Source organism: Tubulanus polymorphus, chromosome 2, assembly GCF_964204645.1.
Source record: "Tubulanus polymorphus chromosome 2, tnTubPoly1.2, whole genome shotgun sequence".
NCBI classification, from domain to species: Eukaryota; Metazoa; Nemertea; class Palaeonemertea; order Tubulaniformes; family Tubulanidae; genus Tubulanus; species Tubulanus polymorphus.
In genome coordinates, this window is record NC_134026.1 from 22,559,522 (window position 1) to 22,583,880 (window position 24,359).

A 24,359-nucleotide genomic window follows, 5' to 3' on the forward strand; every position below is an offset into this window, starting at 1 on the left:
GGGTGTTGTCACTTCAAGTGATAATTTCACATGGTGGATCGTTGGTTGAGTAAATACGGTTATGGGAGGCAGTGATCGGGATAATTCTTTACATTCGAAAATATTATTAGGAATATTTCTAATTTTCGAGATGAAAATAACAGGAGCAATTGCATTTGAGAGTGAGTTTATATTTTTGATATAAGATAATTTTCTAAAACTTGGGATATAAATATATGATATTTTTCGTAGATGCTATAATAAAAACCCCTGGAACCGCGATGCGCTTAAACTGCGACTTTGAGTCAGCATGCCGATTATCTCTTTCCGAACAATTCGAAATAGTGCCAGCCCGGAAGATGCCTCCTTTCAAGGACCATACGCTCAACGGTAAGTATTTTTTAACTTTCGGCAAATTTTCTGAACCTATTTCTAAAGATAAATCATCAATTCAAGCTAAGACAGGTAAATGGCAGCCTTATATGTTCGTCGCAAATATTCTATTTGAAAATATGCACCAGTTCACACCCTTTTTGGTACATTTTGGTACGTGTTCAGTAGAAATCTTATATAGTTAACCAGTGGTAATCTAATCATTTCCAAATTGTTTTTTTTTTCATATTCTTGAATTTTGAGATATCATATAATGCATGCTAATATTGTGCATATTGTGCATATGCATGCGATTCTTACAAATCTTTCATTTACGACCCATTACGAATTTCAGACGCAAGCGGGACTTTATTGAATGTTGACACATCTCGCAGCGGTGAAATGTCAATTAAATCTCCATGGCTCTCGTCATCCGAAGTTGTCAATGCCACTACTTGCATTAACTTCTGGTTTTATTCGAAAATCGTAAGAAGTACGCGACGAGGCCGAACCCGTCCGATCTCTCTGAACACCTCAGTCATCACTGCAGATGGCGAACACGTTTTCTATGAAATCGGCATCTATGGTATCTTGTCCGAATGGCGGGAATTCGACTGGAACGTGCTTCTTGGTGGCCGAGATTATATGGTAAGAATTATGCGCACTTTTTTACTTTTTAGATTAGATATATACTACAGATTCAAATAATGTCATTTCTTAGCAATTATTACTTGGCAACTTAGCGGATTGAATAATGGACAACGATTCCTTTTCAGGTAGTATTGACTGTATCATGGCCATCTTTCCTGAAGGTTAATTTCTTGGTGTTCGATGATTTTCAATTCGCAGATGAATCCTGTACAGAGTTAAGTAAGCGAAAATCATTTTTCTATCTTGAATGGATTTAAACCAGTTAATCAATGAAATAATTTTGTCGTGATCGGCTTGAATTCAATGTTTTATGATCTCTTTACATGACGCCGAGAGAGGAGATGTCATTTTATCAGGATGTTCCAGTGTCCGAACGGAACCTGTTTAGACCACCGGCATATTTGTGATGGTAGCGATGACTGCGGGGATGGAGCCGATGAAGCCGACCATTGCGGTAAGGACAACCAGCAAGCAGGTTGGAGCATGGACGTAACTAGATCGAAGATGCCGACTTAACGTCGTCACTCCAGCTACACCGTGGAACTGTTCTAAAGGCACTTTTCCGACTGTCACGCCAAGGTGCAGCTAACCCGTTTTTTGCAGTCTTCCTTTGAACTAGTCTGGTGCGCCGTCCTTCTACTAGTTTATACGTCCACAGTAATCATTTGACAAATGATAACTGCAAGCACAAGTTATTAAGTTACAACTGCAACATGTTTGTGATGCCATTAATTACTGGTGATGAAAGAGGTCATGAAATGATGAAATTGATGCCGGCATGATGGCTCTCAACATGACCCGATTGCCAGGCTAAAATGCTTGAAATTGTGGGGGAACCACAATTCAGACAACGGAAGCTTGTTTTACAAAATACTAAGGAAAAAAAACGAAACAAAAAATTGTGCCTAATTTCTTGTTTTAATTTCAGTTGTTGCATCGAACTACATTTTCGTCGCAGTCCTTTTGGGAATTAGCGGTTCGATGGTTGTAACATTTATTCTTTACCGTCGAAGACTCAAAAAAATTGAACACAAAGGGTATTATTCGGTATTGAGGCAGCAGAACTCTTCCAGACGAACTTGTAAAGCGAGAACCAGTGAACCGGACACTCAAACCCATTTACTTGCTTTATATCACCAGTACTATATACAATCTCTGTCATCCAAACACAATTCGACTTACGTATAAAAATCTCTGAAAAAGATATACTAGCGAGATGTCCGATGTTAGGTTTGAAATGGCAATAAAGAAATCAAATATTGAAATTTACTGTTTTTGATATGACATTACCCAGTTAAAAGGCACGGGTGGACATTGAAGTCAGTTTTTCTATCGATGGAAGTTTTCACCTTAGCACCAGAATCCGCCGAAAAACGTGGAGAAGCTATTCAAGCACCAAAACCGTTTGGAATCGTGCATGGAAAAATCGAAAATCGTTCGGATGCCTTCTTGAAATGATCTATCTGTCTATCGTGCGTGCTCCAGTCTGGACGGACACTTTCGATTGAAAGATCTGTCAATGTATACCCGAAATTCTCCGGGTAAAATGTCAGAAAATGCCCTGAAAGTTGTTACAGAAGATAATAAGTTAAAGAAAGATATTTTCTGTGATCAATTCTTCGCAGCGTAAAATTGAACAAGAAATTCACGTAGATGCTTAGAACACAGGAAAGAAACACCGGTGCCTGGCCTATATGGGATTCGAAACCAATTTATATCATGTTGAATTGAATAATGTTGAATTGAATTGTTGAAGTCTTCGGGTGCCGCTAGGTAGTGCTGTATTCGTTCTACGCGATCGTACTTTCGATTTCTTGCTTAAATTCACGGTTGCGAAATATATGAATTAGCATGTTAATGAGCTCTATATAAAATCTAATACATGTTGAATATTTTTGTAAAAGTTTATACGCTCTAAACTATCGAAATTTTGTGGATAATATCCAAAATGAATCAAATGACAGTTACTTCCGGGTTTTTGACAGTCTGGGTTTAATATAGTCAGTAACCTGTCTGTGGTTTAGTTTCACGATCGGATATTTTCACAAACCACAGTCAGGAATGGGAAGGTCATTTTTGTATGAAATCTTCGTCAGCCAATTTGACTGACGAGTAATTTGCCTGGCATTTCATTGTCTCTTAAGATATCTGTCTAATTTTTGTTGTAATCGACGCACAACAGATTCGTAGTTTGTCTGATACCTATAACACCTCACCTGACGATCTTAATCCATGTGCAAATCGGCCGTAAAGTGAGAGTAAATTTCCGTCCAGTCAACAGCTGCCATTTCGAAAATTACTGGAGGTGCTGGCACCTGTGGACTGAGGCCAGGACAACAGCACAAACTAACGAAGCGAAACGACGAAATTAAAAAAAATTAAGAAATCAATACTTATTTACATTTTGCTTTTACCATAAATTTAATAATTCATTATTTGTTATGGAAAACACGAAGATTTGAAATAAAAGTTGGAAAACCATCAAAAATAAAAATTGTCGTTTCGTCTTGAAAGTTTTATATAAATCCTTGTAGGTCCCCTTGTCTTATCATGCAACATGTGCAATACAGAGAAATGGCGGCCAATGGCGAAATTTGTGGAGAAATTAATCAATTTCTCAAAATAATGTTGATTAATCACTCGAAACATACATAAAATTGGATTATTTCGAAAGGTACCTGTGTTAGTTTGTGAATTAAGCCATTAATTGTGGACTGAAGTGAATAGAAAGTATATTTTTGAAGTGTTACTTTTTTCAACCGTGTTTTGGTCCTTGTCATCCCTAACGTTGGTATAAGCCCATCCGATTATAAAAAGCTTACCACCAACGATTAGGTAACTAACTAGGTTTAATACGTTCCGCATCTACAGAAATGTAATTTTCACATTTTCCACCAAGGCGCAACAATATCTATTTCTATTTGTCGAGTCCATTCCTCCACAAAACTAATTTTACATTCCAAATAGGTTTATAGAAAGTTAAATGGTCAATAAAAAATGGAAAATGTATAAGATGGCGGTAATATTGCCATGCCACCCTAAAAATCCTTGCATATAAAGGCCTCTGCTAGGAAAAATGTTCGACCCCTATGTTGAAAGAATTATGTGATAAAGCTTTGCTCGCTACAAATGCTTTGATAGAACATTTTCAAAACTAGTTCGTGAAATTAGTCACAGAAATCGAGACTTATCTAAATCTACAACTAATGCTAATATGCATTTTCTTCAAATTTCGAGAGTTTCAGTAGACGTCGCTATGGACTTTCTAGCCGAGAACAACCCGTGCGGTCAGAATATACTGCGTCTCGTTTCAAGGGGAAACGCTATTATTGCGGAATTGCTTCGTTTATCAGATTTTATCCCGCCTGTTTTTAAACTAGAAAACAAACAAGACATTCAAAAATATGGCGAGCTGATGGCAGACTTCAGCTATTTCCAAAGCGCTGAATATTTCGATAACAAAATCGATTCGAAGGCAGTGAGTTCAAAATTTCATACGTGTATGATCTCAATGATTGGAATATTCGTATAAATTTTGTGATCATTTTTGTTTTCAGGAGCTGCAAGATTTAGACGAAGAATTTCGTGAAAATCATATTGAAATTTTAACGCGGTTTTACCTGGCGTTTGAAAGTGTGCACAAATATGTGGTCGATTTGAATCACTACATCAGTGAATTAGACGAATGTGTCTATGTTCACCAAACCCTTGAATCTGTCCTGCTAAACGAGGATGGCAAGCAACTACTGGTAAGATATGATAAGATCCGCTAATCTTTGCTTATCATCGATGAATTGTGACCATGAGGCTTAGATCCTATATTGCATGTTCAGTCGCGGTGGCAAGATTCTGTTCCCTGGCTATGACTTGATGCTTTGATTTGTATGTCTGCAAAGAAGTCTGATCCTTGCTGAACAAATTATAAATTTGTATAATACATTTCAGTGTGAAGGGCTTTATCTCTATGGAATTATGTTAATCCTTCTGGATCTTAAAATTGAGGGGCCTGTTCGAGAAAGAATGCTGGTTTCCTATCACAGATACAGGTGTGTTTTCGATATCTTCAGTTCCTTTGAAGACTTGGAAGTTTCATAAGATCTTCTTCCACTTCTGAATATTTCAAATAATTCCAGCGCTCAAAATGCAGCCATCAATTCTAATATCGATGATGTCTGCAACTTGTTACGAAATACTAACTTTTCCAATACTCCTGGAACAAGAAGACCAGCCAGTTATCCTGAATCTTATTTTGGGTAAGTATCTGTTAGGAACTGTAATACCAAGATATCTTGCATACAGCAAATGATAATTTGATATTCATCATTTTATTGTAAAAGAGAGCTTCATATGCAGCTCACATATCAAATAATATAAAAATATAAAATGTGACGGGGCGTTATACAGGAGGTTGACTGTAATAGGATCATCAAAATCGTAATACATTTCAAGGGCAGAATTCTAAATGAAAATGTCCACTTAATTACAGACGAATACCAATTGATAATGATTTCGTCAGCATGGTAATTGGTCGCCTTCGTTCCGACGATATCTACAATCAGATATCGGCTTATCCGATGCCGGAACACCGCAGCACAGCTTTAGCCAATCAGGCGGCTATGTTATACGTTTGCTTGTATTTTGCACCATCGATTCTACACAACCAACAAGCGATTATGAGGGAGATTGTTGATAAACACTTCCCTGATAATTGGGTGAGTAATTCAATCCTGTATTCTTTTACTAGAGATAATTTTTGGAAAAGCATGTTATACCAATAATGATGAAAGATCCACTAATTTGAATGCAAAAGGAAAATTTTTAAAATCTTTAGATTGTCATTAATTTATTACGTTATTTCATAGAGTAAAAAGTGATGCTACACTTATTGTACAATTTGTACGTCATATTGCAGGTTATATCAATATATATGGGTATAACAGTCAATCTGCTCGATGCCTGGACACCGTATAAAGCTGCTCTGACTGCTCTCAGTAACACACTGGATACAAATAACATTCGCCAGTTAGTAAGTGTCTACGTTGATAAACATTACTAACATTGTTGTATGGATATGCATTAAATCTTTATTGATACAAAATTGTAGTGACAGTTCTTAAAAAGGGCGTTTACCACCGAATAAAAAGGTTTGGACCCCTCCCTATGGATATGAAAGCTAGATATAGTCTTGATAATAATACATTCATCCATGGAGCATACATCATAAAATATGAGTTTTTAGTTAATCAGCACATTTATATCATATTTTTCTTTCAATACCAAAACTGTTTCATTATCAACAGGCAACAAGGTTTGCTGGTAAGGTACAGAAATTGATGCCCGCTGTTCAGAAATACCTGAAAGAAGGTGTTTTAGAGGATGAGTTTGTATTGGATAACGTACCAAAACTCATCAATGTCCTACGTGAGGCGAATGTTACCATACGCTGGATGATGTTACATACATCAATCCTTAGTTCGAGTATGTCTGCTTTTCATAGAATCATTCGATCAATTTTGCGAAATGTTTGACGCTGGAATTGTTTCTTATACTGATTGAATTTGTTTTCAAAGGTGCCGAAGCGAACAAGCGCTGTCGTCAGATAAGAGATCAAGTTATCGCAGACAGCAGATACAGTCCATTGGTGGTATTCAATTTACTCCTGAATACAGGACAGTTCGAATTCAAACTGAAAGAGGTAAAATTTATTGTTTTTGTCCCGTCAATTTTAGTAAAGAGTTTATGCCGAATAGCACTCGATCTTACCTTTACTGTAGTTATTCAAACGTATGTTGCTTGAGAAAAAGGAGAACTGGGAGAAATATAAAAAGGAAGGCAGTGAGAGAATGCAAGAGCTCAGTGAAGTGTTCTCCGGGACAAAACCTCTTACGAGAGTTGAGAAAAATGGTATGTAATTTGAGTTAAATCTATTTTTAACTGACTTAAGGTTAAAGCTCCAGTGGACTATTGCATTCACTTTTCGTCTGTCTGTTTGGTTGTCTGTTGTCAGATTGTCAAGCATTTCATCAAGTGGCCATGGTGTCCCTGGATCCCTAGTTGTTATCTGGAGTTTGCTATCAGTTTTATTTGTTAATTTCTAGATAATCTGCAAGCATGGTTTGGTGATATGAATAAACAAATTGATTCCCTTGCGTATGATGATTCAACTTCTGTGGGCAGGAAGATTGTTCAGCTTATTCAAGCTTTAGAAGGGGTTTGTTTCATTTTGAAAGTCACATGAAATGATCACACTTTATTGTCCCTCCCTATAATATAATATATTGTCCCTATATATCCTCCTAGATAATTTGAAAGGCTCTACATATTTAATGGCAGTATTCATTGACAGGTGCAAGAATTTCACCAGTTGGACAGTAACATGCAAGTTATGCAGTTTCTGTTGGACACTCGGAAATATCTGAATCAGATGATCCGTACTATTAACATCAATGAAGAAGTGCTTATCACTATTCAGATAGTGGCAGATATATCATATGCATGGTGTATCATCGATAGGTATGTAGCCGAAGATTTTTTAAATCAATTAAGAATGATTGCTAAAACAGCAATCCATCACTGAATGTAAAGTGAAGATGATTTAGTTTTACCAGCGACTACAAGTGATTAAAATAGACAGTGGTTTGATTTCAGTTTCACTCAAGAAATGCAGAATGGTATCAAACAAGATCCATCATTGGTGATAAAGCTTCGTGCAACATTTCTTAAGGTAAGTACAATGCTTATTAATGGATAAAAACGAGACAATACCCCATAACCAACACAGTATTTGATTTCTCTCTATTTGATGAATGTTTTAGATGTCATCTGCTCTTGAAATTCCTCTACTGCGAATAAATCAAGCCAATAGTCCCGATTTGATAAGTGTGTCGCAGTACTATTCTGGAGAATTGGTTGCATATGTCCGAAAAGTCTTACAAGTGAGTTGTATATCCTCAAATGTGGAACTGGACCAGAATTTTACTTGAAGTAGTACACAAACCTATTCACAGGAAAACTTTTTTTTTTAACAGATCATTCCACAAACAATGTTTGCCCTTCTGGCAAAAATTATTCATATTCTGACACATCAGATGCATGAACTACCAACAAGATTAGAAAAAGAGAAAATGCGTGAATATGCTCAACTGGATGAAAGATTTGAGGTATTGTACATTTACCAGTACTTTAAATTAATCTTTTCATAAAGAATGTAACTATGTGGTTGGAAGAGGACTAAAACTTCTCTTAATGCTTTAAGATGCATACGGACTAAGGGACGCCTACATCTGTTATCTTTGTAATTAAATAGGTGGCGCAATTGACTCATTCAATATCTGTATTTACCGAAGGGATTTTGATGATGAAAACGACCTTAGTTGGAATAATCAAGGTACTACTAGATAGAAGACCTCCTACTATGGAGAAGCCATCACTTATTTTACATTCAACCGATTTTTTCCAATGCAGGTCGATCCGAAGCAACTTTTGGAAGATGGAATCAGGAAAGAACTGGTTCAACGTGTAGCTTTAGCTTTACATCAAGGACTTATTTTTAACCAGAAAGCGAAGGTATCGTCAGAAACTATTAGTGTTATCAACCAGATAGTACCTCATAAACTTGTAGCTTGCATCTAGTTTTGATGCATTTACAGTAGCTCCTTGTTAAAACAATTCAATATGAGAAACTGAAATTTCAGCCGCGAACAAGATTTCATCGAAATTATATGAGATGGTGGATTAAATTTTGCAACCTTTATTACTAGCATAATTGTTGAATACTTACAGTCGAGTGAATTGATTCCGAGACTGGAAGCTTTAGGAGCTACGATGGATGGATTCAGACGATCGTTCGAGTATATACAGGATTATGTCAATATTTCTGGCTTGAAAATATGGCAAGAAGAAATGTCCCGAATTATCAACTTCAACGTTGAACTCGAGTGCAACAGCTTTCTTCGAACTAAGGTAGATTGACACAATAAACTGATCTCACAACTTTGGAACACTTAGTCCAGATCACATTTTTCCGCTATGACAATCGGTCTAAGATTTTACCTTGGCCAGAAATTGTATTCTTAACTAACTCCTTTGTTCACAGATTCAAGAATGGCAAAGTGTCTATCAATCCTCGACAATACGCATTCCAACGTACCCGCCTGTCGATAACCAGTCTGTAAACTTCATTGGACGTTTAGCTCGGGAAATTATTAGAATTACTGATCCGAAGTAAGTGATCTTAAGAAAACAAGATAAGATCTGCAGAAATTGAAAGTTATGGGTATAAGCTACAGGTAAATTGCATGGCTAAAGATGACTGTTGATATTGATCAATTCAGGACTACTAGTTATATCGATCAGATGAACAACTGGTACGATTATCGATCAAAACAGGAAGTCATGAATATGAGGATGTTCCGTCGATTAGAGGTGAATTAACTGTCTTATTACCTCTTACCCCTTAGCATATCTAAAACTGTCACCGAGCACTCCTTACTGGATCATGAGCGTTGTTAGCAAATCAACATTTCACATAACACCATAATGTTTGTTTCTTTCAGAGAGGTGTTGGTACATTCGGTTTGACAGGACTTGATCGATTGATGAGTTTTATGATTGTTCAGGAATTGCAGAACTTCATATTAAGACTCAAACGTAACGTGTTCAAGGACAAAATGACCATGGAGGTTTTTGGCACACTGCTCAAATCGGTTGCACCAGTCAAAGGAATCATAGGTAAAAGGATAAATTTAATCGGGCTCGATTGCATTAAAAGAAAGATATTTTACAAAGCATTTAGGTTGTGCCTTCATGGAAATATCAAAGCTGATGGCTTAACAGATTAAAGTTCACATCTCTTTAACATAGAATTGTTTACGAACTTAGCCCTAGATGTGTGAGAGGATATACTCCAATATTTCTGTTTTTTAAGCACAACCTCAAAGAGTTTACTCGGCTGCTTCCTCAAAGATAACAAAAATCTGGCCCTTATTTCTGGATATGATATTGAAGGTGAGAATTGCTGTTAATTTGTTATTATTTGTGTTCTAATTTCCCTTCTACGTGTGTTCATATTGCAATCCTTCATTGTAGGTTGGACAAATGCAGTTATTAAGAAGGCAAATCATCAATGAGCTCAATACAAGCTGTAAATTTGATTCTAAATTCCTTGCCAGCTCACTACAAACACTGAATGAGTAAGTATATTTGTGTATTGTAGGTACTTTTATCGGTAGAAGGTATCTAGAGAGTGAGAAATTGGATTGTTGATACAGAATATTTACAATATTTTGAATATATTACAAATTATCATTTTAGGGCACTTTTGGCCGATATCGAAAGGCATTATCAAGATCCTACAAAACCGTATCCAAAAGAAGACAATCCCCTTATGTATGAGTTGACTTCATACTTGGAAAATGCTGGTATTACGAAACCACTGACCAAGATTTACATCACTACTGAGAAAATGCCATACCTCGCCATCTTCCTGTTCATGCTAGTCATTTCGCAACTGCCAAAACTAGTCTATATGAAGACAGTAGGTAAGAGTCGATACACAAATTTCAAATGATACAAGTGGTACTGGTAAACCATTTGACCTATGTGTCCGCTATAGCTATGAATAAAAGCATGTTGCAGTCTGTATGCATACGTATGGTATTATTTTTAGGGAGCATGGTGTGTAAGAAGCCAGCAGAGCCGCTGGATGGTCCCCCATTTGTTGTAGGAGTGCTGACTCTACTGCGTCAATTCCATCCAGAGAACACAACGCAGTTCATTTCCTTATTAGGACAATTTGTACGATCACATGTGGAAACTTGTCAAAGCGCTAAAACTCCCGAACTTCCCCAGGACGTCGTCAACGCTTTAGTTTTCATCGACGATTTTATCTACTACAGTGGAACTTCGAAAAAGGTCAGTAGTAACATATAATTTTTTGTGAAATCAATAATACCAGCGTTTTGACACAAATAACGAGAGAAATCCCACAATAAATTCAGCTAAAGACTATTAGCCATCATCGTACGGATGATGGCTAATAGTCTTTAGCCGAAACGTTGCGCAATATATATATATATACTCTTCTATTCAAGTTTCACGTTTTGACTGAATTTATTGTGGGATTTCTCTCGTTATCATCTTACACGGATATTGTGTATCTTCTCGACTTGACACAAATATTTTCCAATTTTATTTTTGTTCATATTTTGTTTCAGATGGTTGAAAGTCACATTCCTAGTTACATTATGGACCAATTCAAAGCACTGAATGCTCAGTAATTGATTCTGTCATAATCGATGAACATACTGTCTTCTGATACTGGAGCCAGGTATTGCGGTATTGCGCTCAGGAGATTTTATTGATTGAAAATGAAGTCAAACATAAACCGCAACTGTGGATTTGTTACCAGACGGCTTATATACAAAATGTGTAAACATTTCTAATTTTGTGTTAATGATTACTTGTAAAGATACATATATAATGATATCCATGGTGCTATAATTGAAAATATTATTGATAATATCACTGTAATTACATCACCTCAATTCGTACCTATTTGCAACCATACATGTGTTATAGAATATATAAAAATATAGTCTATGATATCGCGTAATTATGGAATTCCTCAAGGGCCATATGACTTACGAATTACAAGTTACGTTTGACAAATTATGACTTACGTTTTACGAGTTACTAATACATTTCCTTCATCAATATGTTACGATTTATGATTTACGTTTTATGACTTATGTTTTACGAATTACACGTTTCAGTCCCGGAGTTATTTTAGATATATTATAGGCCAGTGTGTGATAATTTTCTGAAGGGCCTGACCTACCCAGTCAGCGTTAGGATCCCGATTCTATTGTCTCTGCTGTTGTTTTCTGTCATTCAACTTGTCAAGGACTCCAGACCTAAGGATCCATCACACATCATTGGAGCCGCTTTCCTTTGAACCCTGGATAGTTTTAAATAACCCCAAGTCCGGGTGGAGTAAAGACATCCATAAGACACATAGTAGAATCAGCTCTTATTTGTAAAACTTTCGAAATCCAACTTATCTACCATCTCCGGCCACATCAATTATTATCTAGAGACATCAACATGATCTCTACTAGATTATGGTTAATGTCAACGGGTCACACTGCTTTCTCCGTCCTCTTCTACCCCCCCCCCCCCATTACATAATTTGTATTCATCCTGGACTGTTCATATCTTGTGGTTTCTACGGTACCGGTACCCCTGGTTGTTTTCATTTGTCACTTGTTCTGTTAACATTTATTCTGACACATTGCTTTTGTTTATGTCCTGTCAGTTTATATGCTACGTAACTTCCGTTTTCTGGTCATTCCATCTGATGATGGCTGTTAGTCAACAGTCGAAATGTTGTGGTTGGTTTCGTTTTAATAGATTATTTCATATAAAATTCGAATCATGCGACTTTTTCCGTCAACAACTGTCAACGGGCCCAGTGTAATGTGCAAAGTCGCATTGGTTTTGCCATTGAATCATGTAATCACATAATCATGTCTTCCGAACGTGTAAAAGTTTGCCAGCGGACCAACCAGTTGGTGGGATTATTTATTGGGTTGAAAAAAAGAAGTACATTGCAAGAATTAAACACAGGAGCTCGTATCAGAGTTTTAGGTAGTATAAAAACTGTTGATTAACAGACACTAGATTGACAGATTATCTTTTTTACACTACCTACAACTCCATTGGGATCCCTGGGTGAAACTGATTGGACAACAGCGATGCCCACCGCACAGTTTGATAAAAATGTTTAACACTTAAATCGATTTAATTTCTTCACTAATTCAGTTTAACTTAAATCGATTTAGGCCTTTATCCAGGAGTTGCTATATTAAACTTAACAAATTTCAAAATCAATCATATTTATCCTCATACAACAATTATACAAAATGCCAGGAGTGCTCGAGGAATTATATATAATGTATGCTCCTCAAACACGTGGACTTTCAAAAACAACTAGTCCAACCACCATAGGCGTATAAACTATAAACAAGAGTTTATACGCCCATGGTCCAAACATAGACTCTAAAACAAAAAAGTCTATGGCCCAACCATGGACTCAATTGTCCATGGCCCCCGCACTAAAACAAGAGATAACCCTGGCCAAATACTCTGGAAAGCGTAGGATTAAGTAATCAATCTAATTTACATTTTTACATCATTTTATTTCACATATCAAATTATTAACTTTTAGCTTATTTTCTCAAATTTTAATAGTAATTTTATTTCTATTGAAAATGTACTATGTATGAAATTGTACTAACTTTAAAACCACAAAAGTTACATGTAAGGTATTTATAAGTCTTTATATATGATACATTTCCACTACAGCTGATTTATACAACTTGCATCAATAGGAAAATAACAAAAATACACAAAGAATTGTAAACCTGATTATACCTAAATGACAGGTATTTATGTACTCGAGGAAGTGCCTCAGTCATTTACAAAAACATGACCTGTATTTAGAAAAAGTCTCCAATATAAAATATAAAAACATTAAAACCAGAGATAAAAACACAAATTCAAACTGGAAAGCTTATGATTAACTAAACAGTCTTTGATTAAATTTTCATCAACTTTATTTTACAAGATAACTAGAGTTTTGCCACCTTTGCTCAGACATGATTAAATTGGTTATTTTCTCACATGTTACATTTAATACAAAGTATTTTGGAGGTATCCTCTTATATGCAATCAACAAGATAAAATTGTTCACCTGTCAATTTGAATACAGCTGGCACAATCTACTAATTAACACTTAATATCAATAACTTAAGTTTATAGCTGTTTTACATTCTTTCTAAAAAGTAAAATGTATGTACCAGATTTTAGATAGTAAGTCTACCTCGTATAACAATCAACGGTCACAGCAGTGATTGAGCGTGGCTAGTTCATAGGACGGTCGATCTTTCATCACAGTTTATTCAAAGCATTCTATCATATCAGTTATTTTCTTTAAGTGTGTTCGATTTAGTTAAGGTTTATGGTTATTTGTTTCTGTTCATTACAATAACCGAGTCCGATAGAATGCTTTGAATAACAACAGAAAAAATCTCGGGTTTTCGCTATACTTAGGGAAGATTGTTAGGTTAACTCAACAGACCTATGAGTCCAATCTAGGTCTCGACGCGACCATTAACTCCTAGTGACTAACCTAACTTGACTTATCTATCGACCAAGGATCGAAGACCAATATCGTTAATAAATGGAGCTTAGCTTTTATTAGACTCTCACATTGCATAAAACGTCATAAAATAATATTCTTGAAAACACTATAACCAGACTGGTTTGAAAAAGGGTGATAAGTAAAAAAATCAATACTTTACTACAGAAGTCCGCTATTGTCTTTGGCGCTCCTGGATCTCAGTGTTTATAACATGCACTATTGTCTTTGCTGCTTTTAAAACAGTGTTCATCCTGATTCAGTGTTTGAGATACGGTAATCCATTAGCATTGTCGCTCGAATCAGTGTTTATAAGATTCACTATTGTCTCTGCTGCTCCTGGTAAAATGTTTTATAGAAATCAACCACCAATTGTAGAAGAATCCATCGTTGAGTGATTAATCTGTCGCTGGCTCCTCAGCTTATCACCTGGGCTTCGGCAGTTTTCATCAGCAAATGGGTCACTCAGTATTCATCTACTTGTAGATTTTCTGATGAGTAGTTGATCTCAAGCTGAGCTTTTCTTATAGTTGAAATTTAGCTGCAATGATTAAAAGAAGATATCCCGTAATGACAAAATATTTCAATAAGAATTGTTCGTAATAATTTCATGTATATCAAGTTACCTTTTATGATTGCTTGGTTCGTAATCGGCGTGGATGATCTAAGTTGGTTGGTTAAATGAGTTGGATTCTAATTGGCCTCATCTGTATGCTGTTCCAGTTGGTTGATTTTGATGATGAATAGTTGATCTCAAGCTGGGTTTTTTCTTATAGTTGAAATTGAGCTACAATGATTAAAAGAAGATATCCTGTAATGACAAAATATTTCATTTAGAATTTATCGCAATAATTCCATATATATTAAGTAACCTTTTGTGATTGCTGGGTTCATTATCGGCGAGGGTCTCCCAAGTTGGTTGTCTAATTTTACATGATTTTTGTCGTTTTTCTGTGTAATTAGTCCGAAAGTTTACAAGGTTGAAGATAATTTTGTCGAATTTTAAATTTTTTTATAGTTTTCTCCGTGTAAAGTTTTTTCAAATCGGAAATCAAAGTACAGATATAGTTGTGTGATCGGCGGTCGATTTTACATAATTTTTCTTCGAAATCGATGTACTTCTTTGTCTTCTTAGGTTTCGTCGAAGCTGAAATGAATAAAAGGACAACATTCTGTAGTCAAACATTTCTTCATTAATCCTAATTAACATGTATATCAACTTGACTTTCAAGATTGCAGAGTTCAGCAGCGACTAGGATTTTCTTGACGGCGGTTAAATCTTCAGAATCACTTCTTTGTCTTCTTGGGTTTCATCGAAGCTGAAATGAATAAAAGAACAACATTCTGTAGTCAAACATTTCTTCATTAATCCTAATTTACATGTATATCAACTTAACTTTCAAGATTGCAGAGTTCAGCAGCGACTAGGATTTTCTCGACGGCGGTTAAATCTTCAGAATCACTTCTTTGTCTTCTTGGGTTTCGTCGAAGCTGAAATTGAGTCAAAGAAAAACATTCTGTAGTCAGACGTTTCTTCATCATTAATCCTAATTTACATGGGTATCAACTTAACTTTCAAGATTGCCGAGTTCAGTGTCATCATCTTCTGTCGTCTTGGGGCACCGTCGTCTTCTGGGGGAGTCCTGAAATGAAAAAAAAACAGAGATAAAAACCTGGTACGGAACAAAACTAATGTCCGAAAGCGTCGGCTCCCCGGCGCCGGTCATGTGCAGAAGATACCAGAAAAAGAGTCAGCCAGGAATTCGCTGCCCTCTACACGCCCTCACACAGAACGCGAAAACCTGAATGACAACGCCTCACGTTCACCATCTAACCACCAGGATGAACTGGGCGACGTAAGTAACTGACAAACCTGTAAGATTGCTCGAAACACAAATAGCGCAGTACAACCAGCTTGCCCGAATTGAGATTCAGGATCTCAACTAGCACTCAAAGGCGTGACAAGAGACTTCATCCCTGCCCGAGGTGGTCACAAGGACTCAATGAAACTAGCACTCACAAGCCGACAAGAGACTCGTACTTTATAAGTCGTATTTTCACATAAGTCGTATCAATTATAAATTCCAAATCTTCTGATTTCATTCAAAATACCTCGCGTAAGTCATAGCCTACGGAAGCCCCTAGGTGACATACGAGAAAACTTTTTCACAATTTCGACTTATTAAGTCGAATTTCGACATAATAAGTAGAATTTCGTGTTAATTAAGTCGAATTTCGACTTAATACGTCGAAATTCGACTTAATAAGTCGAATTTCGACTTAATAAGTCGAATTTCGACATAATAAGTCGAATTTCGTGTTAATTAAGTCGAATTTCGAGTTAATTAAGTCGAATTTCGAGTTTTATTTTCATGTCGAATTTCGACTTATTAAGTCGAAATTCGACTTAATTAACACGAAATTCTACTTATTATGTCGAAATTCGACTTCGACTTATTATGTCGAAATTGGACTTATTAAGTCGAATTTCGAGATAATAAGTCGAATTTCGTGTTAATTAAGTCGAATTTCGACTTATTAAGTCGAAATTCGACTTAATTAACACGAAATTCGACTTATTATCTCGAAATTCGACTTAATTAACACGAAATTCGACTTATTATCTCGAAATTCGACTTATTAAGTCGAAATTCGACTTATTATGTCGAAATTCGACTTAATAAGTCGAAATTATGAAAAAAATTATCTCTTATGTCACCTAGGGGCTTCCGTAATAGCCCGATATGCCGGCAACAGATAAATAAAAAATACGCTACAATATTGTCTGTGTAAGTGTTTAGACTGTTACAATGTAACTTTCTTGGGGTAGGGCACGATATATAGGACCTGCACGGTCAGCTCGGGATACGACTGGGCCGGGGACTTAACCACGCTGGAACTTGAGAATCGTATATCGAATTTTCACGGGTTATTCGCGGAATTCGTATAAAACCACGACTTACAGATAACTCGTAAAAATATGACTTACACATAACTCGTACATCACGTAAGTCGTCGCAAAATCGTCAGTCCCGAGGGCTTCGACTTATGCGGGGTTGACTGTATATGGAATTGAATTTTTAGTCAGTTTTGCCAAGTCCTTCGCAATTATTTTCTCACAATATAGGCCTATGTTGTTTCATAAAAGGTAAACCCAGATAGTTAAGTAATATGTTATTAATAGTAATGAGTCACATCATTTTAAGTTGGCAATGATGAATGCTAGTTTTACGCTATGATGTCAATAAAGTAGTACGTAATTGTGCAAGCGGAAACTTCAATAGTTCATTATTTATTTATTTAACGTTCACACTATTTTCGTGGAGGTAATTGGAAATATGGCAACAACGGTTCAGAATGAAGATTACCCGGTATTCTGAATCCGGTCGTTCTTAGTTGCGATGATTTATTTAGGTACCGGTCGTTCTTAGAAAAGAGATAATTCTGAAATCAGTTTTTCATGAAGTAATCTCTATAAAAGGTAAGTAGGTTAGCGTCATCGATGATACATCGTCAGGTGCTGACACCTATTGACATCATTTGTAACTCAATGGCGGAAGTAAATGTGGGAGTATATGTCAAAATACAAATTGTTTTTGAATAAATCGAAGAATTACCAGCAGTGCTGGGTGTGTGAAGGTGCGATAATTATACAGATCTGAAAGTCTTAAACTGGGGCAATAGGAAGATGCGATAGTATAGAATGTAGTAGGCCTCTAGGCGCCGTTGGATATATGAATTAATTAGTTGCTAAAACTGTGCTGTCACTACTGTCAGTCAGTGTCAATTGACAATTGTCATGTCAGAGTACTGTCATAGGGATTTGACTTAAAAAGTTTATAGTACCTAGGATACTGGGGTCAAAACTTTTTGTAACAAGTCCCTGTCTCAAAGTAGGCTAAATAAACCTACTGTAGAAGGCTGTTAGAACCATCGTTTTACTTTCATTTCTTCATAAATTACACATTGATTTAAGGCAAGGCTTAGGTCCAACAAATTTTTCTTTTCACTGGGAAAAATATTGTTTTCTAGGTCTCCTGAGTAGTTTGAAATCAAAACGAATTGATTGCATTGAAATACTACTACTACTGCTATAATCTGACGTACTACTACTGATCAATCATCATGTCAAATTATAACCAAACTCGAGGATCCTACGAAGAGGGATTCACATCTTATCATTCAGGAGGTAAGTGACGGTTTTCTTAGTCCTCTATAAAGGCCTAGTCAAATCCGCCTGAACCACATTTTTCCTAGTGCTGTTTCTTTTTTGGCAGGTCGTGATAATGCAAATGATTTCAACAGATTATCTCAAGCTATTGGGTCGAATATACAAAAAATTACACAAAATGGTAAGTGGAGGTGCTATGGAAAAAGGGTGAAATCCTATAATCCTGATTGGGCATATCTTATCCACAACCGCTCTCCCTATGAAGTTCATGCAAAACAGATCAAAATTGAGATGTTAAAATTGTAATTTGAACTAATGTCTTTTTCAACCTGACTTTAGAGCATTCCTGGTGGCCTAGCTCAGTCAGTTTTAGTCATACATACCTGATAGAAGTCTTATTAGGAACAGAATGCAATGGCAGCTGACCTAAAATATCGTTTTTTAATCCACTTTAAAATAAACTGTATTGAAGGATATCCAAAAAATCTGCATTGAGAGGGGTTCATGAGAGAAAAGAGACTCCATGATTTGAAAGTTTAACAATATGTCTCCATGCCTACCAACTGAAGTTTGGTATGTAGGCATGGAAACATCTTGTTAAACTTTCAAATCATGGAGTCACTTCTCTTCATTTAACCCCTTTAAGTGAAGACTTTTTGGATATCCTTCAATACAGTTTCAAATGGGTTAAAAAATGATGATATCGGTCTGCCAGTCCTTTCTGGTCCTACTAAGACCTTTATCAGGTATGTACTACCAAAAATGAACGAGCTAGGCCACCCGGAATGCTCTCAAGTCAGGTTGAAATAGACATTAGGCGCTGAAATCATTGGGAGCAAATTTTTTCTCGCAGTTTCTTCGGTGCAACGAATGGTTGGTCAAATCGGAACATCGCGTGATTCAGAACATCTGCGAGAAGAACTGTGAGTATCTAAAAACATTTATTTCTCTGATCGGTTGATTTTCGCTATCATTTGACCCTAGAAAAGGCAGAAATGATATGCCTACAATCAATAGTACCAGTATATAAGAAAATTAAAGAAATTCTGCAAGTCATATTTGGCTTAAACTATTGAAATCCAAAATGTGAGTTATAATTGTGTCTATATCATTTTGTCATCTGTACATTAGGCCTACCGTATATATTTTTAGCCACAAAATTGAACACTACACAAACCAACTTGCCAAAGATACAAATAAACAGTTGAGGGATATGGTTAATCTATCAGCTCCAGCATCATCATCAGAGCAGGTATAGTGTCAAATTTACCTATTGATAAACACCTTTTCGAGAACCAAGAGTGGCTGAAGGATTTCTTCTTACCCTCATCCTCACCCCTAGCAGATGAGGGTCTCAACTGAAAGTGCTGTCTGCCGCTTCAAAAGCCAGTGAGGCCCGTCTGATTTCTAGGTCCTTCCCTTTTGCTAGGAGGGCTTTATAGAATTTCCCGCCAGACCAAACAGGTACTATACAGATTCGAAAACAATGCTTGATGATCAGTTAGCTTATCACTATATAGTATCTAGTTAAGTTTCTTTGGCCTGTTTCGGCGTCCCGGAGTTAGAATTGTCATTAGAAAAAAAATCATTTATTCTTGAAGCGACAACGGAAAATGCAGAGGGAAAAACTCACCGATGATTTTTCAAAATCTTTGAACAACTTTCAAGTGGCATTACGGAAAGCTGCTGAAAAAGAGAAAGAAAGCATTCGTCGAGCTAGAGTCAACTCAGGGTATGGACCAGTAAGTATATTTGGATTTTGTATCTCAGTAATACGTATGAAATATTTTACATTGGATTTATTTTGGTTTGATTGATTTCAATTTGTTAATCGTTGCAGACAGATTTTGAAGGTCTCCGAAGTACGAGCGATGATCAGTTGATAGACATCGGGTATGTTATTTTAAAACGGGTAACAGAGGATTGTAGAGTTGGAAATTAATACTGAAGATCAATGAATTGATAGGCCTAGTTGAATGTATGGATTTGTTTCGTTTAGACGCAGCAGCACTTCACAAACTCAGCAAGTTCTGCAAATGGAAGAAGACGTCAATTTACAGTTAATTCAAGAAAGGGAAGAATCTGTTAAAAAGTTAGAAGTGAGTTAGAACTATTTATATGGAATCAATGACCCCTTGATATTTACAATATCTTGACGTGTAATTTCTTCTTTTTTCCGACAGAGTGATATTATTGGCTTGAATGACATTTTCAAAGAACTGGGCATGTTAGTTCATGAACAAGGAGAGGTTATAGGTAAGACAAAGAATGACTGGTGGTCAATTTTAATTTTCGTTGCAAAAAATGTTTTTGGACAACTAATTATAAACTTAAATTAGCTATATTGTGTTAAACATGCATATTACAAGCTACATAGTCCTGCCTTCTATAATGAAAAATATGTGTGTGGTATTGTAAATTACAGATAGTATCGAAGCAAACGTTGAAAATGCTCAAATTCATGTACAAGAAGGAAACACGCAGTTAGAAAAAGCAAGAGATTATCAGGTACATTTTCATATTTGATTTCCACTATTGAAATCTTTGAAAAGTCACTGTGTAAGAGTAGATAGATATGCTGGTGGCATGTATTTCTAATCTAAACATACTAACTTTCGTGTATTTGGTTAATTCTATTTTCAAATTATTAATAGAATATCATTTTTAGCCCATTTAGGACTTATAGAATCCCAGTGTATATCTTCCCTAGACATATCTGCTGCCCAAAAACTAATCCAGTCAGATTCAAGGTGGCCAACTGGTGGCCATCGTTTTTCGCCAAAATCAGCACTTTTTACAGATTTTTGGGAAAGTTTTCAAGGGAAATTTTGAAGATGCTTCAATCAATTATCTTGATCTTTCCTATGTGTATGTATCCTAGGGCCCATCCGCATAAGAAAAATTGGGTTGATCGGCACAAGATTGCTGTCCTATGACTTTTCTTTTTTGGCCAAAAATTTCAATGAAATCCGTAATGGGTGTACTTTGGGGAGGGACCTTTAACATTTCAATCAGTCAATTTTCATGCAATTGGTAGCCATCTTATTGTCATCGGTCCTCATTCGCAGATGAAAAAAGGTTTTTTGGAGGAAAATATCAACAGGTTTTAACTTAGTGTTGATATTTGATAATTGTTAGTACTGTCATAGGATACATCTCTTCACATGGAATTGGTATCATCCAGGTTTTGTTCTCACTACCAGAGGAGTGGAATATTGAATTCTATTTCTTTTATATTGGTACTGATGCATATTTTGTTACGTAGCTCATCTCATGTTCTATGAGTATGGCGTGTTTCAAGGTAGTTGGTTTCTGTATATGTACACCAGGGGTGTTGAATATTGAAAGTGTCAGATTGTTGAGCATTTCGAACCACTTCCCAAGTAGGCATAGAGTCCCTGGACCCTTAGTTTATTTACTAGTTGACACTGTTGAATATTTGCGTTGGTTTTTTTTGTCACGGCATGTATTGTTTGTTTGTATGTTTAGTTAGTCTGTTTGTACTTGATTTTTTCCTTGTTTCCTCTGTGCATTTCAGTCAAGTGCGCGGAGAAAGAAGTGCATCCTTGTTTTGATTCTGTTAGCCATATTAATTGTTATCGGTGTAATCATCGGTATAGTTTACGGAACAAAAAGTGGTGGAAAATAAATCAAAGGTAGAGATCAAGAAATTAGTTTAATGATTTAGATAAACGAATTGCAGCCAACATGAGATGATTGACTCTAATATAGTCAATATTATTGCAAAGACAATGGCTTCAGCCTGAGAATTTGACTGAAACCATTAAGTAAAAGTACACTTTCACAACAGCACCTAGAGCAAAAATGGGATTTAGGTTTAGTCAATGTCGGTCATGAAATTGTGGTGAAAATGTCTTGGAATTTCAAGCCCCGAAAAAACCTCCATATTTGATACGTGTATTTGATACGATTCTATTTTTCAGAAACGCTATCGAAAGAGAATATTCATCATTATTGCAGTTCTTGTCATCGTGATAACGATTTTGGCGCTCATCATCTGGGGGGCGACAAAAAACTAGCAGCAACGTTACTGTAATGGAGATAAATGCAAGTCGTTTCGTCATCAGAATTTTAATTTATTACAATATACTTCAAAAGAGGCTTCACGAATCCATTTTTGTTGGTTCCATTCTATCTAAGCTTGCTTCATGTTTTCTTGTTTATTGAATTGAATCCTCATTACTGTACAGTAAATAACAGATACACCTTTTCAAAGACTTTGATGTTATTTATGCTTGAATTAATGAAATTCTGTTTGGGACACTTGTGTAAATGCAGCATTACCATCATAGTTTTTACTGCATCAACCCTAGGATGGAAATATTTGGCTTTCCTTTGGCTATTGGTCTAGTGAAGATCGCAATGATAGAAGTAATTCAGTGCCACATCAGTGTGCAGACCTCTCCTGAGCAATGCAACATATCCATAGTTTACTATGTTAACTATTGTAGGTAGGAGGCTTGGATGAATTTTGATGGTCCCCAAATATAATGATATTTCTAGTTCAAGACACCTTCCTGTATATATAAGGTATCACTTTTTGACATATGTACATTTTCCTTGCACTTTCAATAATTTTTTCTTCAAAAATCATTGTTTACGCATTCCAATACAATATTCCTGTATTTTGCAATGATTTAAAAAAAATGTTTTTACATAACTGGTATGCGTCTTTTGTGCTTGAAATGCATTTGGTTCTTGTTTTGTTAGTTGACAATTTGTTTGATTCAGCCTGTACAACACGCACCATGGAGTTTCATATTTTGAATAATCTAATGTTTAAGAAACAATTAATTCGTATTTAATTTTGGAATGGGCTTCCACTATTTCAAGACTAACAATATTTCTACTAGTAGACTGTCACGCTCGGTCAAATTAGGACCGTTAGAATTCTACTGATTTGCCACAAAGATCAAGTTAAGAAGAGATAAGCGTTGATTAGTACATAGGTATCGAACAGTCTACTCTATTTTTGTGGTTTCTTAACCGCATTTGCTTGACTGTTATTTTAGGGATAAATATTTGAATGTGAACCTAGTAATGAAAAATACACTTACCCGGTATACAATGTATTTCAATGAGAATACTTTCAAAAATGTTCATTTTAATATTATTGGATGTTGTAGTGCCCAGTACCAGCAATGTGCAAAGTAATGTACCATAATACGTAGAAAAAAGATTTGTGCTAAAATAAATCCTGCATATATGTTATATGTACATAATATTAATCATAAATTACTAGAAGTAATTGAAAAATGCAGTTAGAATAATCGCCTCGATAAATAGCTACTTTGAGATCTCAATTCTGTCTCATTTTGAAGAAGTCCTAGGACACCTGGTAGATAACCAACCCATAAATTCGTAGATGTATATACCTTTAATCTGCCTCTTAGCGTGAATCAGCGGGGTTGGGGCTGATTAGTTGGAATATTTGCGTAAGCGTACTTCGCTAACCCAGAAACTGTCACTAATTCATAGATTGTCGAAGCTAAAACGTAGATTCACCTATTCTATAGACTATACTAATAATAAAATATTTGTCACAAAATCGTGTTGCCAACATTTTCTTAATGTGCTGTAAATTATCGAAGTAAAGGAATTGATAAATTTCTTTTCGAGTGAACGGCTATTTGTTGTTTATGTGTGTAATAATGAATAGTACTGGGCCAGTTTTATTGACCAAGAACTATTAGTCGAAGCTGAAATAACCTGGGAAGTTGAAACAACTATAAAAGTGGCCACTGTGTTTTATGCTAGACGAATAGAGCTTTCAATCTGTACATAATGTATAGCATTTTGTGGAAAAATAATATATAAATTGCGCAAATTGTAGGTCTATTAATTAAGAAGAATATAATAATTTATGTATATTATATTATGATGACAAATCACACAATAAAATTGAAGATGATGTATTGTTGAAATGAAATTTTATCATATTTCTTATTTCTGTTTTCAAGCAGTAAG

General features: G+C 35.8%; 2 protein-coding genes across 8 annotated transcripts; both read left to right on the forward strand.

The window, feature by feature from the left end:
* Positions 1 to 2,775: 2,775 nt before the first annotated feature.
* Positions 2,776 to 11,723, forward strand: LOC141898522 (WASH complex subunit 5-like). 6 transcript variants are annotated; one of them, XM_074784456.1, is made up of 26 exons: positions 2,776 to 3,837; positions 4,240 to 4,480; positions 4,560 to 4,751; positions 4,948 to 5,048; positions 5,136 to 5,255; positions 5,489 to 5,714; positions 5,915 to 6,028; positions 6,303 to 6,480; positions 6,573 to 6,697; positions 6,777 to 6,906; positions 7,101 to 7,213; positions 7,349 to 7,515; positions 7,651 to 7,726; positions 7,818 to 7,937; positions 8,031 to 8,162; positions 8,309 to 8,389; positions 8,467 to 8,568; positions 8,785 to 8,964; positions 9,098 to 9,225; positions 9,336 to 9,426; positions 9,558 to 9,732; positions 9,929 to 10,008; positions 10,090 to 10,193; positions 10,315 to 10,541; positions 10,670 to 10,914; positions 11,217 to 11,723. In XM_074784456.1, the coding sequence occupies exons 2-26, from the start codon at positions 4,259 to 4,261 to the stop codon at positions 11,277 to 11,279; spliced, it is 3,492 nt and encodes a 1,163-aa protein (XP_074640557.1). In that variant the 5' UTR covers positions 2,776 to 3,837; positions 4,240 to 4,258; the 3' UTR covers positions 11,280 to 11,723. The 6 variants fall into 6 exon arrangements, with proteins under 6 accessions (XP_074640557.1, XP_074640556.1, XP_074640558.1 ...); XM_074784455.1 differs by having other exon boundaries at positions 2,776 to 3,676; positions 3,747 to 4,480; XM_074784457.1 differs by having other exon boundaries at positions 2,776 to 3,676.
* Positions 11,724 to 17,745: 6,022 nt separating this feature from the next.
* LOC141900253 (syntaxin-7-like) lies at positions 17,746 to 24,293 on the forward strand. 2 transcript variants are annotated; one of them, XM_074787054.1, is made up of 12 exons: positions 17,746 to 17,839; positions 18,233 to 18,389; positions 18,478 to 18,552; positions 19,225 to 19,294; positions 19,524 to 19,623; positions 19,973 to 20,113; positions 20,212 to 20,264; positions 20,371 to 20,470; positions 20,555 to 20,627; positions 20,797 to 20,879; positions 21,910 to 22,027; positions 22,316 to 24,293. In XM_074787054.1, the coding sequence occupies exons 2-11, from the start codon at positions 18,326 to 18,328 to the stop codon at positions 22,018 to 22,020; spliced, it is 870 nt and encodes a 289-aa protein (XP_074643155.1). In that variant the 5' UTR covers positions 17,746 to 17,839; positions 18,233 to 18,325; the 3' UTR covers positions 22,021 to 22,027; positions 22,316 to 24,293. The 2 variants fall into 2 exon arrangements, with proteins under 2 accessions (XP_074643155.1, XP_074643156.1); XM_074787055.1 differs by having other exon boundaries at positions 17,767 to 17,829.
* The last annotated feature ends 66 nt before the right edge of the window (positions 24,294 to 24,359 follow it).

Bases quoted from the DNA above. Each gene is read 5' to 3' on its own strand.
- LOC141898522 (XM_074784454.1), top strand. From the start codon at position 4,217: ATGCATTTTCTTCAAATTTCGAGAGTTTCAGTAGACGTCGCTATGGAC. The intron at 5,715-5,914 runs GTGAGTAATTCA...GTCATATTGCAG, and splicing joins AACACTTCCCTGATAATTGG to GTTATATCAATATATATGGG. The intron at 7,727-7,817 runs GTAAGTACAATG...TGAATGTTTTAG, and splicing joins TTCGTGCAACATTTCTTAAG to ATGTCATCTGCTCTTGAAAT.
- LOC141900253 (XM_074787054.1), top strand. From the start codon at position 18,326: ATGTCAAATTATAACCAAACTCGAGGATCCTACGAAGAGGGATTCACA. The intron at 18,553-19,224 runs GTAAGTGGAGGT...TTTTTCTCGCAG, and splicing joins ACAAAAAATTACACAAAATG to TTTCTTCGGTGCAACGAATG. The intron at 20,628-20,796 runs GTAAGACAAAGA...TGTAAATTACAG, and splicing joins TGAACAAGGAGAGGTTATAG to ATAGTATCGAAGCAAACGTT.